Source organism: Alosa sapidissima, chromosome 22, assembly GCF_018492685.1.
Source record: "Alosa sapidissima isolate fAloSap1 chromosome 22, fAloSap1.pri, whole genome shotgun sequence".
In the NCBI taxonomy this organism is placed as follows: domain Eukaryota; kingdom Metazoa; phylum Chordata; class Actinopteri; order Clupeiformes; family Clupeidae; genus Alosa; species Alosa sapidissima.
This window is the reverse complement of record NC_055978.1, coordinates 18,141,361-18,156,360: the sequence shown is the minus strand read 5'-3', so window position 1 is coordinate 18,156,360 and position 15,000 is coordinate 18,141,361. Positions and strand designations below refer to the sequence as shown.

The window sequence follows — 15,000 nt, the reverse complement described above, 5'->3', positions numbered from 1 at the left end:
TTATCCTATATCATATAGATGCCTTTTTCAAAAATCCGATACCGCATGGCGCAGTCCACCTCACCGAGATTGCAGAATTCATGGTTTACCCACCTCTTATTTTACCACTACATCCCTGGTGTTGTGAGACAGTTATGGTCCCACACCGGACGCTGCTACAGGAGGCAGGTGTGGTAGCAAGGAGGATGAACCCATGGGTCCTAGTGTCTGTCACTAACGGCTCTCTAAAGGGGTCACTAAAGTGAGGTTTACTCTATTCACTGCACAAGTGCTGTACCTGCTGGTAGTCACTCCGTGTGTCTGTGTGTGGGTGTGTGAGCCACTCTGTTGAAGATTCTTGTTGAAATATACATACATACACACACACACACACACACACACACACTCTCTCTCTCTCTGCTGCCTGAAACACACATGAGTTGGAGGTGGAGGGTTTGTGTCTGTCAGTCTTACAATAAGAAAAGCTACACAAGTCTCCAAGTCTCCAGAACGCCTCCACCTAAGTGACCGGCAGTCCATCAGAGGTTGAGGGGCCGTTTACACGACGCCGGTTTTTGTGAAACCGGTGAGGTTTTGTTAACGGTTACTCCTTGCGTGTACACGACGCCGGCAGTTTAGGAGACTGAAACCGATAGTTTTTGAAACTGGCTTCCGAAGTGGTAATTTTCGAAACCGCCGGCTAACTTTCGCGGCGTAGACGCCTGTAGGTGCAAAGCCGGCAATTTTATGACGACATAGCCCCACCTCTCAACTCAGTGACGGCACTCAACCTGACACGCTGCTTGTCAAAACAAACCAAACCATTTATTTATCATATTAAAATATTTTTTCTTTCCCCTGTCATTATTTATGTGCACAATGTAGCCTATTAGCCTTTTGTGGCACACGTTAGCTTAACTTAGTTTAACATTAGCTTACTGCATGTTAGTGTTTTCTAATGCAATGCGTAGGCTAGGCATTTTAAATTTCACATAGCAGAAAATGAACTTTATTAGTTTAACAGTTGAATTGAAAACCGAATTGTCTGTAGTCTCCTTATTTCATGCGACTGCTTAAAGGAGAATTCCGGTGTGATTTTGACCTAAAGTGTGATGAAACATTACATTACATTACATTTGGCTGACGCTTTTTTAGCCAAAGCGACTAACAACATGGTAAACAGTTTAAGTTTTAGAGCAATTCTCAACAATTTTAGGACAATTTAAAAACATTAGAGTACAGTAAGAATAAGTGCATCAGTGAGTGCTGTTTTTAACAGTTACTTGTCAGTTTAAGACGGCTGGTGAGTGCTAGGATCAGTAAGACTTGTTGTAAGTGTTGCTATGAGAGGAGATGTTCTCTAAAGAGCTGGGTCTTCAGGAGTTTTTTGAAAATGGAGAAGGATGTCCCTGCCCTTGTAGGAACTGGCAGTGTGTTCCACCAACGAGGAACAACAGATGAGAAAAGTTTGGATTGGCTTGAGCGTACCGGTGGTAGAGCTAGACGTCGTTCGTCTGAGGAGCGCAGCGGTCTGGAGGTAGCGTATGTCTGTATGAGGGCATTCAAGTAGGTGGGAGCAGAACCGGAGACTACTTTGTAGGCAAGCGTTAGAGCCTTGAATTTGATGCGGGCCGCCATAGGTAGCCAGTGTAGCTGGATGAGCAGCGGGGTAACATGTGCCCTTTTGGGTTGGTTGTAGACCAGGCGCGCCGCCGCGTTCTGGATCATCTGAAGTGGTTTCACTTCGCAGGCTGGGAGACCTGTCAGGAGGGCATTGCAGTAGTCGAGTCGTGAGATGACTATTGCCTGAACCAGAAGTTGGGTAGCATCTTGAGTCAAGTAAGTCCTGATTTTCCGTATGTTGTAGAGTGCGAAACGGCATGACCGGGCGACTGAGGCAACATGATCTGAGAAGTTTAGTTGGTTGTCGAGAACAACTCCTAGATTTCTTGCAGTCCTGGTAGGTGAAACAGACAGTCAAATTTGATGTTGATGTCGTGGTGTATGGTAGGTTTAGCTGGGAGGACCAGCAGTTCAGTCTTTGAGAGGTTCAGCTGGAGGTGATGTGCCTTCATCCATGTAGCTATGTCTGAGAGGCAATCCGAGATCTGTGCTGAAATCAAGGGGTCATCAGGTAGAAAGGACAGATAGAGCTGTGTGTCGTCTGCATAGCAGTGGTATGAGAAGCCATGCGAACGGATAATCTGTCCCAAGGAGGTGGTGTAGATAGCAAAGAGAAGGGGGCCCAGCACTGAGCCCTGGGGGACCCCTGTGGTGAGATGGTGAGGTGCAGATAGCTGACCAAGCCATGATACGTTAAACGAGCGTCCTGTGAGGTAGGATTCAAACCAGGAGAGAGCAGAACCGGTGATTCCCATTTTAGCGAGTATAGAGAGAAGGATGCGGTGATTAACCGTGTCAAAGGCAGCCGATAAGTCAAGCAGAATGAGTACTGATGACCGAGCGGTCGCCCTGGCTTCTTTTAAGGCTTCTGTTACAGACAGCAGAGCCGTTTCGGTAGAGTGGCCGCTTTTGAACCCAGACTGATTTGGATCCAGAAGGTTGTTCTGTGAAAGGAAGTCAGAGACCTGTTTGGAGACTGCTCGTTCAATGCCTTTGGATAGGAAAGGCAGGAGTGAGACAGGGCGGTAGTTCTTGACTTGAGCAGGGTTGAGAGAAGCTTTCTTAAGTAACAGTGTTACCCGGGCCATTTTGAACACTGTTGGAAATGTGCCAGAGGTTAGCGAGGCATTGATCACATGTGTGATAGCTGGAGCGATGGTCGGGCTGATGGACTGAAGTAGGCTCATAGGTATAGGGTCCAGCGAGCATGTGGTAGGACGGCTGCATGTCAGGAGTCTAGATACTTCACTCTCGGAGAGAGGCGTGAATGCTGAAAAAGATGTTCCAGCAGTCCCTAGAGGTTGTAGGAGTGCGGTATCTGAGTCAGATGCATTGAGTGGGCATGTAGAGAATTGACTGCTGATTGCCACCACTTTGTTTGTAAAAAATGAGGCGAGGGTATCTGCAGTAAGGCTGGATGGAGGAGGAGGCAGCTGAGGGTTGAGTAGCGATTTGAAGGTTGAGAAAAGTTTTTCGAGTGTCTGTAGCGCTGTTGATTTTGTCATTGTAGAAAGCCGTCTTAGCAGCAGTGATGCTGGCTGAGAAGGAGGTCAGGAGTGTCTGGTAGTTTGATACCGATACCGAGTGTGAACATATGTCTTATAGCTTACCCCTGCACTCAGAAATCTGGCGCTAGTTAGCCAATGCTACCAACAGTTTTTCGTTGCGGTGCCTCGGGCATCGGCCTAGCCATGCAAATAAATCACTGTTCGGCGCCATCAACTGGTCTGGCATATGCACTACAGCACATTTAGCCGGTTACACCTCTGTGTGTGCACGCAAGTTTTTTCTTTACCGGTGTCGTTAAAGGTGTGAAAGCGGTAAGAGAAAATCCACCTGGCGGTTTCGTGTAGACGTAGCCTGAGTCATCCTGCTGTGTGTGTGTGTGTGTGTGTGTGTGTGTGTGTGTGTGTGTGTGTGTGTGTGTGTGTGTGAGAGAGGTGTGTGTGTGTATGTGTGTGTGTGTGTGTTTGGGTGTGTGTGTGTGTGTGTGTGTGTGTATGAGTGTGTGTGTTCCTCTCCGGAAACCTTCGGAATGCCATGATGAACGTGCTGGTTTTCCTGACCTGACACTTGTTGAGGGTAACACATTATTGTTACCACCACCATGGTGTATTCTGAGCCCAGCCTATGGCTGCAACAGCAGCGTGGTTTAGAATGCGTAATAATGGATGCCTATATCACCGTGTGGTTTTCAAGGCCCCTCACAGTCTCAATGGAGAGAGAGAGAGAGCGAGAGAGAGAGAGAGAGATAAAGATAGATGGAGGGAAAAGAGAGAGAGAGAAGGAAAGAGGGAAATGAAGATGAAGTGAATGAAGGAGAGAGAAAATGATGGAGGGGTGGAAGGAGATGGATGAGAGGAAATGAACAAGGGATGATAAGGGAGGGAAGCAAAATGAGAGGCGGAAAAGGAAGTGTGTGTGTGAGTGTGTGTGTGTGTGTGTGTGTGTGTGCCGCGGATGGGGGGCAAGCCGCTGTGAGATGCAGAACCCATCAAAAAGCATCCCATTTCCTGTTTCAGCAGAAACAGCATCCCAACGCTCTCACCCAGATTCTCTTTTCTTTCTAATAAAACTGTCCACGCACACACAAACACACACACACACACACAAACACACACACACACACACACACACACACACACACACACACACACACACACACACACACACACACACACACACATACACACACACACACACACACACAAAAGGAAACACTTTCCTTTCAGAGTGAAATATTAATGGTAGTTAAGTTGTCTCGCGAGTAAGACCCTTTCTGACTCTTGATGGTGAGAAATCGGAGCCACTTACATATATGCGTGTGTGTATGTGTGAGTATGTGTGTGTGTGTGTGTGTGTGTGTGTGTGTGTGTGTGTGTGTGTGTGTGTGCACATTAGTAAGAATGGATGGTTGGTATTTTTTTTTCCTCTAATTAAGATGGAAGAGCACAGCGAGAGAAAGGAGTTGAAAAGACAGGGGAGGTTCAGGAAGAGGAGAGGATGTGAGATGTGTGTGTGTGTGAGATTATTGTCTCGGCGTACACATATACATCTCTCCCAGCATTCCCAGAACCTAGTAGTTTGACCTTTGAACTTTTGCCTCCATCTCTCATTAGCTCACAGCAGGAGTGTCGAGACTCCCTCCCACTCCAGCTGTGCCTGTGTGTGTGTGAGTGTGTGTGTGTGTGTTCGTGTTCTAATTAATAAGGTCACTGTAGAGTGCCACTGTAGTGTGGATCTATCGCCTTGCCTAAATTGCCCTCTCACACTGAGAAGCTCCTGACCAGGCATCTTAAAGCTGTGCCTGCTTTAATGGTTCACTGATGGGAAATGATGAAGGAGTAGTTTCATAACACCCCTCCCTTCTCTCTCTCTCTCTCTCTCTCTCTCTCTCTCATACACATGAATCAGGGATTGTCTATGCTATATGTCCTCATGCATTGTATGAATGTGTTTTAAGTAATGCAATGTAATGGTTTCAACACTGGTTTGATAAAGGTGTGTTTGTCTGTCTCTCAATTCAATTCAATTCAGATGCATTTTATTTGCATGACTGTTTTAAATCAGTATTGCCAAAATAAACTTGTCTAAACAAAAAAAACAATGCCTTGAATACAGTAGGTTTAAGAAAACTGAATCTGATGATAATACTACTACTCCTACTACTACTACTACTACTACTACTACTACTACTACTAATAATAATAATAATAATAATAACATAACAACTCTCTCCCTAGATTACATGATGGACGAGTGTGACCGGAGTCTCCTGGAGGAGCCGGTGCGCCACTGCCCCATCCCCACCCCACGCACCAACATGTCCTCGCCCGCCGCCTCTCCCTCCCTCAGACACAAGAGTAAGTGTGTGTCTGTGTGTGTGTGTGTGCCTATGTGTGTGTGTGTGTGTGTGTGTGTCTATGTGTGTGTGTGTGTGTGTGTGTGTTTGTGTGTGTCTATGTGTGTGTGTGTGTGTGTGTGTGTGTCTATGTGTGTGTGTGTGTGTGTGTGTGTTTGTGTGTGTGTGTGTCTATGTGTGTGTGTGTGTGTGTGTGTGTCTGTGTGTGTGTGTGTCTATGTGTGTGTGTGTGTGTGTGTGTGTTTGTGTGTGTGTGCGTGTGTGTGTGCGTGTGTGTGTGTGTGTGTGTGTGTGTGTGTGTGTGTGTGTATGTGTGTGTGTGTGTGTGCGTGTGCGTGTGCGCGTGTGTGTCTGTGTCTGTGTCTGTGTCTGTGTCTGTGTGTGTGTGTGTGTGTGTGTGTGTGTGTGTGTGTGTTTGTATTATGTGCAAATGTGTGTGTACATGTAGATATTTGAGTGTGTACAATTCATTCATGTAAAACCTAATATAATGTTCTTATATGGTGTATGGTCTAGCTATTACTGTATATATGTGCAGTCATGTACCTATGTACAGGTTCTTGTTGTGTCTTTGTTTCTGTATGTTTATGCTTATGGTTGTAAACAATTCATATCCTTAGTGTAAGGGAGTGAGTGTGTGCTCTCACACACATGTCTGTGTGTGCATGGGCCTTCATATGAGTGTGTATCTCTCTGTTGTGTATGTCCCGTCGACCTAACTACCTGCAGTTATTTGAGAAACATGCGCTGACAGACAAGTACAGTACACTAGTTATACAGTATAAGTGGCTGCCTTCCATTTTGGGCTAAAGTCTATGGTGTGGGATACAATGGCAACTAAGATACAACACCCACTGCATACAGCACAGTCAATAACACAACCCCCCCCCCCCCCCCCCCCCACACACACACACACTCACTCTTGAATGTCCCCTGGGGATCAATAAAGTATCTATCTATCTATCCACACACACACACACACACACACTCAATCTGACGGCTTAAGCTCTCTACTCCACACAGGACATCCAAATTAGTTATAGGTGACTCATCTCCATTTAGCATAGAACTCATCACCCCTCCGCCTCAATCCATTGAGCTGTACTAAAAGTTTCCATTCCGTGGTACCTTCCGCCCTCTTGTGGCCAGACATAGGTACTGCAGACAGTATTAACTGTGGGCATAGAAAGGGCAACACTGCCTCTAGTGGTGGCATTGCAGCACAGGTGGCGTGTGTGTGTGTGTGTGTGTGTGTGTGTGTGTGTGTGTGTGTGTGTGTATGGAGGATGCACGGAGGGGTGTGATTGTGTATTGGCTGAGCTCTTTGTGTTGCTGGAGCCATGCGTCTCAATCAGGGCTGTGTTGGCAGACCTTTAATTATCTCTAATTCTGCTGAAGGTAGCAGGCGGCCAGCCGGAAAATGAAGGCAGCCACACGCCACCGCACAGCAGCACCTCAGTACTGAGACACTCAGACAGAGATATACGCGCAATCACACACACAGACACACAGACACAGACACACACACACACACACACACACACACACACACACACACACACACACACACACACACACACACACACACACACACACACACACACACACACCTGTCTCTTCACAGCAGCAACTCAGCACCGAGATATGGAGACAGAGATGTGTGCAATCACACACTTTGACACACACTAACACTCACACCTACACACACACACACACACACACACACACACACACACACACACACTAACAGAAACACATGCCTCTGCACAGCAGTGCCTTAGTGTAGAGTCATGCAGACAGAGATGTATGCGCAATCACACATACTGACACACACAAAAACACATGGACATATACACTCACCCATCGACACAAAGACACACACACACACTCTGCAGCACTGTGCTGAGACATGCAGACAGAGATGTACGCACACAGATATACATACACAGATACACACACTTGCTTATGCATTTAGCTGACACTTTTATGTAAAGTGACTTACTGATACTAATTGCTCCAGTCTCCCTGGAGTAACACACACACACACACACACACACACACACACACACACACACACACACCCCAATGCACAGCAGGACCCTAGTACAGAGACATAGATGTACATACAATCACACCCAGATACACACATACACCTCAGAGCAGAGATGTACCGATACAGATTCAGGCTACAGATTTTTAGAGATTTTGACACGTACTGACTGGTAGGGTTTATCCTGCTTGCCTGTGTGTGTGTGTGTGTGTGTGTGTGTGTGTGTGTGTGTGTGTGTCTGTGTTTGCACGTGAGCATGTGTGTGTGTGTGTGTGTGTGTGTGTGTGTGTGTGTGTGTGTCCGTGCGAGTGTGAGTGCATGTGTGTGTGAGTGTTTAGCATTGCCCCAGGCTACACGAGAGGCCGTTGGGTGAGTGTGCAACAGGGCTGCAGGGCAGTACATCTCCAGCACACGCTGATAACATGTGTAGCCAACGCTCAACACGTGCGGGGGTTACAAGAACACGTTCCTCGTCTGACAAACATCACAGTATGCATCTCCAGAGTGGCTACAGAGGAAATAGTTCAGCATCCAGTGGATGTGATAAAGACATTTCATTACATGTATACACCTAATCAGTGAAGTGAGTGGTTGCATCAGTTGAAGTGAGTGGTTATGCAGTACAGGCTATAACTGTGTCATGTATAGCAGATGTATATATGGATCCAATGTATATGATTTATGTGGATGAGTGTATGGGTCAATAGATCTGAGGGGTGCTGTAATTGAACATGGCACATTATTCAATTGCCTGCAGATGGTTTACCATGGGCTAGAACGAGAGTAGTTACAGTACAGCTGCTCCGACTGTTAAATAATACATCATGTGATGTATTGAATTGGCTTCATTTTTATCTTTTACTTAGTTGTATCAAACTACTTTTCATGTCAATCAAAGCAGCTATTTTGAGTTGTGGATAGAATGCTGAAATGGTTATGGTTGGTTATGGTTATGGTTCTGGGATTTGGTACACGCCTTTGTCCAAAGCGACATACAAATACAAAATATTATAATACTTATATTTCACAGGGGACAATTTAAAATGTTTGTCAGACAACATTCAGGAGAATAGCAATAATAAACAACGTCAATTCAATCAATAGGCTAATGAAATAAACAATGAAAATGAAGGGAAAATAGCAACAATAAACAATAATGTCCATTCAATTAATAATATAATAACAATAATAATAGATACACACAAATGTAAAACAGCGATACACACACATGCAGTCATACAACACACTCAGAGTCATATCCTACCCCTAGCTATAGTCCTCTCTACACTGTAGCGTAAATGTTAGCTTCAATGTTACCGTAATATCCCAACTATTAGCTGAGGTTTATACATTGATATCACAAAATTTCTTCAGCTATGAGGTTAATACACGGGGGCAGTTAATATGGTATTAATATGGTTTTGTGTTTTTAAACTTGCATAAAACACTGTCCTGCGGTTTATACACAATACAGCTAATACACAGGAAATTACTCTCTATGTACTTTTCATAAAATCGTCTGGTCCTTACTTGTCCTACGGTCATTAGGTTGCAGAATTATATTTGAATTATATTTATTGGCAGCTTTTGTAGTTCCTTTTTGGTCTTCTTTTTGTTTTTCTTTTTAGTTTCATCCACGTCCTCATCAGTGTTAACTCCGTAAGGTTATATTCTCCATTCTAGTGGTTGAATTTGGTTAAGGTGATGTTCAGTAATAGTTCAACAACATTTGTGCATACTGAACTTGAATCTTAACAGATAATATGTACATTTTATAAAACAAATAATAATAAAAAAAAATATAGAGGGATCATACGTTCCCATCTGGTCCTTACTGGTCCTACAAGTCATTAGGTTGCAGAATTATATTTGAGAAATGAATAGAGGAGAAACAGTGAAGATCACCAGAAGTCTGGCTTCTGGTTTTGGTTTTATTGATTGTTGGTGATGGTCCCTGTCCTTGTCAGCCGTCTGCTGCTGTGTCCTACCACACAAAACTTCCTCCCAGGAACGGTGTCATTGTGAATTTGTAGGGCACTCCAGAAACAGGCCTCCCGCTTCGCCCTCTCTTTCCTGTCTTCAGCGTCTGGCCTCCATGCTCTCTGTTTCTCTTCCTTTTCATTTGTCCTTCTGAAGCGAAACAAATTGGAGGAGCATTTTATTAAAATTAACTGCTGAACCATTTTTATGTTTGAAATGTTAGCTCACTTTTTACATAGCCCACTTATTGCTCAAATTGGGTTTTGGTGATGCAAGGCTACTTCTTACACCCAATGTGAGCAGATGTATTCTACTCACCCAGAGTCGAGTCCACTTTAAACAGGAGACTGTCGAGCACGGCATCTTCTCGTTCATATGTCTCTGATTCTTCCAACTCATTATCCAAGAATGTGTCCAGATCGTCTAGGACATTTAGAACATCTTCAGGGATATCCATGGGCATAGTGATTAGTGATTTCTCTTCATAAACGTGGTTGTCCAGGTCAGTTTTGCTGTGCTCAACCTCCTTCAGCTCATTTATTAGGAACCTTTGTAGTTCAATTTTTCTCTTCATTTTGTTTTTCTTTGTAGTTTCATCCATGTCCTCATCACTGTAAATTCTCAAAGCCTCCAGTTCATTCAGAGCAGATAAGACATGTTGGGGGATATCCATGGGCATAGTGAACCCGTCTTCGTAAGCCCTGTTGTCCAGTCCATTTTTGTCGTGCTCAATCTTCTTCAGCTCCTTTATGAGGAGCTTTTGTAATTTTCTTTTGATCATTTTGTTTTTCTTTTTAGTCTCATCCACGTGCCCATCAATGTTAACTCCCAAAGCCTCCAGTTCTCTTTTTAGCTCCACCAGTCCGTACTTTTTGACACATCTCTTATTTTTTTTGCCTTCATCCTGCCGTGCTGCCAGGCAGCAGGCTAAGAACCAGCAGAACCGCATTGAACTAAGACTGCCAGAAATCACAGAAAAATGAGCAAAAAATCTAAAACCAGCCAACTTCTACACAAACTCAAGCAAAAGTGAACAAAAATTCCACTCTACCCTGTGCTATGTTCTATAGCATCATGATGTTGCCTAGCCACCTTTGTGATCCTATACGGAATGGTTTGATGCAAGACTATTGTTACCAGTTAAATGCATCATTCAGTGGAATCTTTGGAATCATTATCTCTCTTGACTCTTTTGATTATGTAGTCAAGTCAAGTCAAGTCAGTTTTATTTGTATAGCGCATTTAACGTGCAGAGTGCAACCCAAAGCGCTCCACATATAAGCTAAGACATTGTCATTACATGTAGTTACAGTTACAGTTACAGTTATGGTTACGCTTTTGTCCAAAGCGACATGCAAATACAAAACAATATATTATACTTAGATTTAACAGGGAACAAATGAAAATGTTGGTCCCACTATAATAAGGAGAATAGCAATAATAAACAACAATGTCAATTCAATCAATAACCTAATGAAATAAACAATGAAAATGAGGGAAGATAGCAATAATAAACAATAATGTCCATTCAATCAATAATATAATAACATTAACAATAGCATGGTGAGAATATCAATAATAAACTACAATGTCAATCAACAGCCTAATGAAAATAAACAATACTATACAAACCATAACGCATAAGAAGTGCTTAATGAACTAAGCGCATGTTGAAGAGATACAGTATGCCTTTAGACCCTCCTTGAAAGACTCAAAACTATCACAGGAACTCTTTCCACCAACATGGAACCACTGAGGAAAAGAGTCTTGAATTTGACCTAGCGTTTATGACTGGTCGACACAACATACGCTCATCAGAGGGCCGCAGTGGGCGGTTGGGGGCGGAATGACATAGTCCTGATGATGTAAGGCTCGTACAAATTGTTTAGAGTACAGGACACAATCAGAAAGGATTTTAAACTATCACCGCTTCTCTTCTCTCTCTCTCTCTCTCTCTCTCTCTCTCTCTCTCCTTTTCTCTAACTGTTCATCTTTCTGTGTCAAATACAAGCATGTACACAGCCATACACACTCTCTCATATTCATTCATATTCCCATATTCAGTAATGCAGTTCTGTAAAGAGTCGAGGACTGGTTCAATAATGAGTGTTAACCCTGTCCCTGACCCTTGCCCTCTTTCTCAATTCAATTCAATTCAATTCAATTCTATTCAAGTAAGCTTTATTGGCATGAACGTTTCAGCAACATTATTGGCGAAGCTCAGTTACATGTAAACATACAGTAGAAGAATAAAGTAAATAAATTAAGATAAATTAAGCAAGATGTAAGGCAAAATCCACTCTAAGAATGATTACATCTAGATGAATGGACAATGGCATTATTTGCCCGGGTGGCCAAAAAGGCAAGTCACACCACAGCTTCCCAACTTGAACTGTTTGCATCATACGGACTGATTATATCAGGCACCCAAGGCCTGATCACAATGCTGCTGATTGCATCTCCTGTGTCCTTTGATCATTTTGACTCAGCCCTTCACCAGGGTTAGAGAGACTCCAGATGAGTGGTATTTCAAGTTTGTGTAATCGTACTGTGTATTAATATAAGATATTCATGTTTGATCTTTAATTGATCCTTGTTATTTGGGCAGCAGTCATGGTTTCATTATCAATCTGAGATTTTTGCCATAGTTTTATAGCTCAACTAGTCCAATGTGATACACATAAAATGACAATTCTAATAATAAAATCAAACATACTGTACAACATTGTTGGTGGTTGTGGCCTCACAAATTCCTTTTGGAAGTCCATGAAGCAAGCAAATATTTTTCCTTTATTTTGATTTACATATTTATCAATGAGGGTGTTCAGGGTGAAGATGTGGTCTGATGTCCGATGATTTGGGAGGAATCCAATTTGGCTTTTGCTTAATACGTTGTGTTCTGTGAGGTACTCAATTATACTTGTGTTAATTATGCTACAGAGCACTTTCCCAAGGTTGCTGTTAACACAAACTGTTTTTCTCTCCCTCCCTCTCTCTCTCTCTCTGTCTCTCTATCTTTCTCTCTCTCTCTCAGATGAGGCGGTGACGGGGGAGCTGTCGCGGCTGCTGAATGAGATTAAGCGGTGTCGGGACAGGGACTACTCCTTCGAGGAACTCTGCCACACCATCTCCTCCCACTCCATGGAGAGCTTCGGCAGTGGACGCCTCTCGGACGAGGAGCGCAACGGCACACTCGGCAGGGTCAGCAAGGTGGGGAGTGTGCGTGTGTGTGTGTGTGTGTGTGTGTGTGTGTGTGTGTGTGTGTGTGTGTGTGTGAGAGGTAAAAAAGAGAAAAAACGGTATATAAAAACAAGATTTATCTCAGTCTCATAATGTGAACAGTGAGGAAAAACCCAACTTTGAAGGGAAGCAAATTTATTCAGAGAAAAAAAAAAGCATTGCTCAATATTGTAGCACAAAGTTCTGCTGTCTGGCACGTCTACATGCTGCACTCTTTTTCCACACAGGTCAGTTGAGGTGGGACACCACATCGATTGTGTGTGTGTGTGTGTGTGTGTGTGTGTGTGTGTGTGTGTGTGTGTGTGTGTGTGTATGTGTGAGTGAGTGAGTGTGTGTGTATGTGAGAGAGAGACTGTATTGTAAATATATCCCTAGAAAGAACATTTATAAAAGAGGCTAAAGTTACCACAGAGGTATGTGTTTCCTTAGGCCAGAATCGATTTGACACCTGCAGTTATAGGTTTTTGTCTGCAACAGCAAAAGGAGAACACACACACACACACACACACACACACACACACACACACACACACACACAGACACACAGACAGACAGACATAGTGAAGTCTTACTGCAGGCTGTCTTGAGGTATCACAAGAGGCTGTAAGGTGAAGGAACAGCTCTTCTTAGTAGCTCCCTAAGAGCACATCTATACAGACAGACACACACACACACACACACACACACACACACACACACACACACACACACACACACACACACATACACACACACAGGCACAGGTCTAAAGACAGACAGGCAGGCAAGCAGGGAGCCTAAGCCGCAATAACTGAAATATAGTACACATATTATAGTACACAGAAATGCCTCTTCTTCAAAAGTGTTTGAAACACTGGAAATGTGCTGCAGCTACAGGTCATTTGATGCCTCATCAGATGTTGCTGAACAGTGCCTCCTCATCTTATCTTGTTATCATCACCCATTTGAGAATGCCAGGAAATATCACACACACACACACACACACACGCACACACTTTTGTCGACTGAATCATATCTTAATGATGCTGGGAGACACTGTGAGTGTAAATGCACCTGATGATGCAAAACACATCTGTAGCCATAACGGCTTTGAAAGGAATCTTAATGACTTACAATGAACAGCATTTAATCTGGATTTGGACGCAATTACACCCAAACCTTCCCTGGCATTTGAATGCACCATACATATCCCATTAATCTGCATCTAGTGCCCTATTAGCTTACATTAAGTCCTCACTTGATGTATAGTTAAGCTCTGATATAGCCGAGCTGGGCTTTCTTTGAAAAGCTACTGTTGCTCTGACAATCTTGTCATTTTTGCAAGGTCTGTTGCCTGCCTGGCCGTCACACTGCTACAGTAGCAGACATTTACCTGTAGAGGGCAGCGTTTGCCCACTCACCACACTTGCAGTTGCCAAGCACACTTGTTTATGTAACCATGGAATGCACATTTATAGAACAAACAACCGTGTTCTCTTTTGAGCCCATTTGATCACTGATGTTATTCAATAGGGATGGATGTCTCCATGAGGATCTCTGCGTTTCAGCTTGTCAGAAATGTACCTGCTGTTTTAGCAAGCTGACACACTACTTATATAATGGTGAATGAGCATGTAGGGGAGTGTGTGTGTGTGTGTGTGTGTGTAGCCTACTGGATATGTGTTTTGCCTGTTCTAAGCTTGGAAACACTGCACACATATACAGCTGCATATTCTCCTGCAAGTGTATGTGTACTCTGGTATGTGTTTGTGCATTTGTGTGTGTGTGTGTGTGTGTGAGAGAAAGACTTCAACCATAGTCTTCCGTGTGTATGTATGTATGTGTGTGGTTTCTAGAATGCAGGAACGACTCCCCTGTGTGTTCACGTTTGTGTGTGTGTGTCTGTGTGTGTGTCTGTGTGTGTGTCTGTGTGTGTGTGTGTGTTCCTGTGCATGTGAGTTCATGTGTGTGGGGTTTGTGCTTGACAGTCAGACTGGGTGTGCACTGATTGATTAATGTGATTGCACACACGTGTGTTAAGCTCTCCCCCACGGCTTTGCTCCTGTGGTATTATGGGATACATAAGCAGGACTCCTGCTCAGGGGAAGTGATGTCATTCATCACTCCCGGCATTCCGCTGGCCCAGGGAGCTGGGTCTGGTTTAGGTTGTCACGGTGACTGATGGTACTCACTCATTTCTTTGTTCCTCATATCAAACATACACATACTGTTTTATCATGGACACACACACACACACACACACACACATACTCTCTCTGTATTTGTC

At 43.8% G+C, this 15,000-nt stretch overlaps 2 protein-coding genes across 5 annotated transcripts in view; one reads left to right on the top strand and one right to left on the bottom strand.

Moving 5' to 3' along the window:
- The window catches only part of anks1b (ankyrin repeat and sterile alpha motif domain containing 1B), a 263,977-nt gene that overhangs the window by 90,407 nt on the left and 158,570 nt on the right, over positions 1–15,000 (top strand). For all 4 annotated transcript variants that reach the window (XM_042078680.1, XM_042078677.1, XM_042078676.1 and 1 more), the window contains 2 exons: positions 5,346–5,465; positions 12,529–12,704. In XM_042078680.1, the coding sequence (XP_041934614.1) occupies positions 5,346–5,465; positions 12,529–12,704 (296 nt within the window). The remainder of the gene's footprint in view (positions 1–5,345; positions 5,466–12,528; positions 12,705–15,000) is intronic.
- On the bottom strand, positions 9,410–10,507 carry LOC121697254. The gene is made up of 2 exons (XM_042078696.1): positions 9,813–10,507; positions 9,410–9,644 (listed from the first exon to the last, which is right to left on the bottom strand). Exons 1-2 carry the CDS (start codon positions 10,441–10,443, stop codon positions 9,499–9,501), a joined length of 777 nt encoding a protein of 258 aa, XP_041934630.1. The 5' UTR covers positions 10,444–10,507; the 3' UTR covers positions 9,410–9,498.